The sequence below is a fragment of the Triticum aestivum genome, chromosome 4A (genome assembly GCF_018294505.1).
Source record: "Triticum aestivum cultivar Chinese Spring chromosome 4A, IWGSC CS RefSeq v2.1, whole genome shotgun sequence".
Taxonomy (NCBI): Eukaryota; Viridiplantae; Streptophyta; class Magnoliopsida; order Poales; family Poaceae; genus Triticum; species Triticum aestivum.
Genome location: NC_057803.1, coordinates 652,107,914 through 652,110,742, shown reverse-complemented (window position 1 = coordinate 652,110,742; position 2,829 = coordinate 652,107,914). Strand labels below are relative to the sequence as shown.

General features: G+C 44.3%; 1 protein-coding gene across 1 annotated transcript; it reads left to right on the top strand.

The window, feature by feature from the left end:
- Window positions 1-2,420, top strand: LOC123082899 (DNA-directed RNA polymerases II, IV and V subunit 8B). The gene is made up of 4 exons (XM_044505109.1): window positions 1-132; window positions 846-938; window positions 1,183-1,340; window positions 1,531-2,420. Exons 2-4 carry the CDS (start codon window positions 851-853, stop codon window positions 1,651-1,653), a joined length of 369 nt encoding a protein of 122 aa, XP_044361044.1. The 5' UTR covers window positions 1-132; window positions 846-850; the 3' UTR covers window positions 1,654-2,420.
- The last annotated feature ends 409 nt before the right edge of the window (window positions 2,421-2,829 follow it).

Here is a 2,829-nt window from a genome sequence, read left to right as displayed (position 1 = left end):
CTCGGGGTGTCGTCCTGTGGTTCAAAGAAGAAAAAGAGGCAGCGGCCGACCCCGCGACGCTAGCGCCGCCACTGTAGCCAGCCTCCGGTGACCCGCGCCGCCGCCTGGAGCAGCGCTCTACAGCCGTCCCAGGTACTCCCTCCTTCCTCCACCCCTCTCCTCTCTCCCCCTCCCTCCTTCCTCCCTCTTCCATCCCCTTCTTCCCTGTTCCAGCCGCGGCCATGGACCAGCCGTCCGTCCGGCGCCGCCGGCCGGCTATGCACCGGCCCTCCTTCCTCCACCCTACTCCCTACTCCCTATTTTCTCCTGCCTCCTTTATCCTCCCTCTTCCTGCATCGGCCCAGGATGTGCTCCCTCGCTGCAGGCCGTTCCTCCGGCGCCGCCGGCCAGATCTGGACAGGCAGTGACCTTCTTGTATGAATATATATGTTTGCAGTGCATGTTGTCTATGGAAAACATGATGACTACTTCCTATGTACTGCATATTGTGAGATTATGTTGCGTAATGGAGTTTGCTTGGTAGGTGTTTGTGAAAATGCGTGTATGAATTTTTTTGACATGGCCATTAGAAATGTGCAAGCGTACAGCTTAGGAGGCTTGTAAGATAATCTATTTCTTCCTGTTATTGTTATGTTGTTAATATCTTCCTGGTAAAATTGACATTGGTGACAACGCACATGGCCATTAGTAATCTGCTTTTAAGTATCCATCAGTAAAGAGAGACACCTGTTTGGATTATTTGAGAACCACAATCGGTACGGTACTAGGGTTGCTGTGTGCTCTTAGCAAGTTTGTTTCTTTACCACTGTGTAGGATTTGAAGTTCGTGGTCTCCCTCTTGGGCAGGAAAAATGGCCGAGCATCTCTTTGAGGACATCTTCAACGTGACCAGGATCGATCCTGATGGGAAGAAGTCGACAGAGGTAATTCGCTCTGGCAGTTTTACATGGTGAGTTTTAAGTTCTGTTAAGCGGAGCTTTGCTCTGTATGATCATGCTGCTCATGTATGCCTGTGAGTCAGTCTCTTGGAGCTGCTGCTAGCAATGGCTTAGTAACAAAATTCTTGCCTACCTGTTCACTGTCCACTATATATGGCAACTTTTAGACCCTGGACTGCTAACTTCATAGCTATGCTGCAGATGTTTACTGAACGAAATGTTTGCCTTTCCATATTGGTGTGCAGTTATTCGCATTGAGGCTAAAAGCGAGCAGTTGGAAATGTACATGCAATTAGATGTCGCTACTGATGTCTACCCAATGCATGTTGGTGACAAGTTCACCATGGTTTTAGCTCCTACACTGAATCTGGATGGGACTCCAGACACTGGCTTCTATACACAGGTAACATGACCTAATTCTTCTTACAAGTTGATCATGAAATATTTTGGCAACTGAATGATGTGAATGCGGCTCATTATGTGTGACAGTTGCTTAAATGTTGTTATTGCCTCACATGGACTTGCGTTCATGGAGGACGCATGTTTAGGGACTGATACTCAGGAAGCTCATGTTATTTCTTTCCTTCTTCCAGGCTGGTAGGAAAACACTTGCTGACAAGTATGACTATGTTATGCATGGAAAGCTTTACAAGATTTCAGAGGACATTTCCAGTGAAAAAGAAGCTACTAAAGTGTATGACTTCTCTGAACTCTAGATTAGTGATTTTGTATGGGTTTCTAATCTTGCAGGATTTGATTTATGCTATATATTTGAGTAATATATGATTTAATGTGAGATTGATTTCTTACCTTCATATAGCCGAGGAAGAATTTGCTCTATAACCATGTTGCTGAAGCTCTTTAGTTTGAGAGTAAATAATGATTCTCTGATTTGCCCTTCAGCTCCTTAATCCCGGCTTCTTAATGCATGTCCATATGATCCTGTGTGGGTGGGGCAGTGGTGTTGAGATTGCTTGATGCGTGTTTTGCTAAACAGCCTGGTGTATATACTCCCAAAGGAGATTGCTTCCTTTACGGAGGGAGTATTTTGTTTCATTGACCCATGTCTTCTGTTACTTCGTTCTTAGATGTTATTACTGCTAATAGAATGGAGCACTTTGTACACTGATAATAGATACTGCAGTTTTGCTAAAACACATCTAGATGTGGCTTAAGTAATGTTATTTTATTATGTTCCGAATCCCATACAAGTGTTGTACTACAGAAGGAGTCCTAGCGGACTACAGCATGCCAACCGTGCTAGACGTAGCATGACTACAACTCTGTTTCGTGTCCACCAAGAAAGAGAGTTGTTTGCCCCTTTATATAGTACCAGCTAGTCATAGAAAGATGAGAGAGAGATCTCCACCAGATTAGCACGTAGAGGGTTTGTCCTCTCGTGTAATGTAATACTCCTCCCAATTATAGTGATACGCCGCCGTGCATTTCGTGGTTTTCTCCCGTAAGGGTTTCCACGTAAAAATCTGTGTCTCTTTGTCTCGTTTATTTCTCGTTATTATCTAACAAGTAATGCACATCTAAGCTCTATATCATTGATTTTACGTGGAGATTCGTGCAGATAATTTTTTTTCCTTCCTAGTTTGGTTGAGTCACTTTAGAAATTTCCTTCCATAGGTTTATAGTTCATTGGTGTTGAGTATGCACCGTGGTCGTAACTCCTAACTATGAATGAAGTAGCAACTCTTATGGCACCTGGTTGCTCCTGCTCTTTGTGTGGAGAACTTTTTTTTTGCAGCAAACTTGTGTAGTTGGGTGTGATTTGACACACAACGAAGTTTGGTGGTTTCCGATTGTTACTACAGCACGGCCTCTGTTGAAGTTTTTGGCAAGCAATTCCTGGGCTGCTTGGAAGTGTTTGTTGGGGTCTTTCT

Bases quoted from the DNA above. Each gene is read 5' to 3' on its own strand.
- LOC123082899 (XM_044505109.1), top strand. From the start codon at position 851: ATGGCCGAGCATCTCTTTGAGGACATCTTCAACGTGACCAGGATCGAT. The intron at 939-1,182 runs GTTTTACATGGT...ATTGGTGTGCAG, and splicing joins AGAGGTAATTCGCTCTGGCA to TTATTCGCATTGAGGCTAAA. The intron at 1,341-1,530 runs GTAACATGACCT...TCCTTCTTCCAG, and splicing joins ACACTGGCTTCTATACACAG to GCTGGTAGGAAAACACTTGC.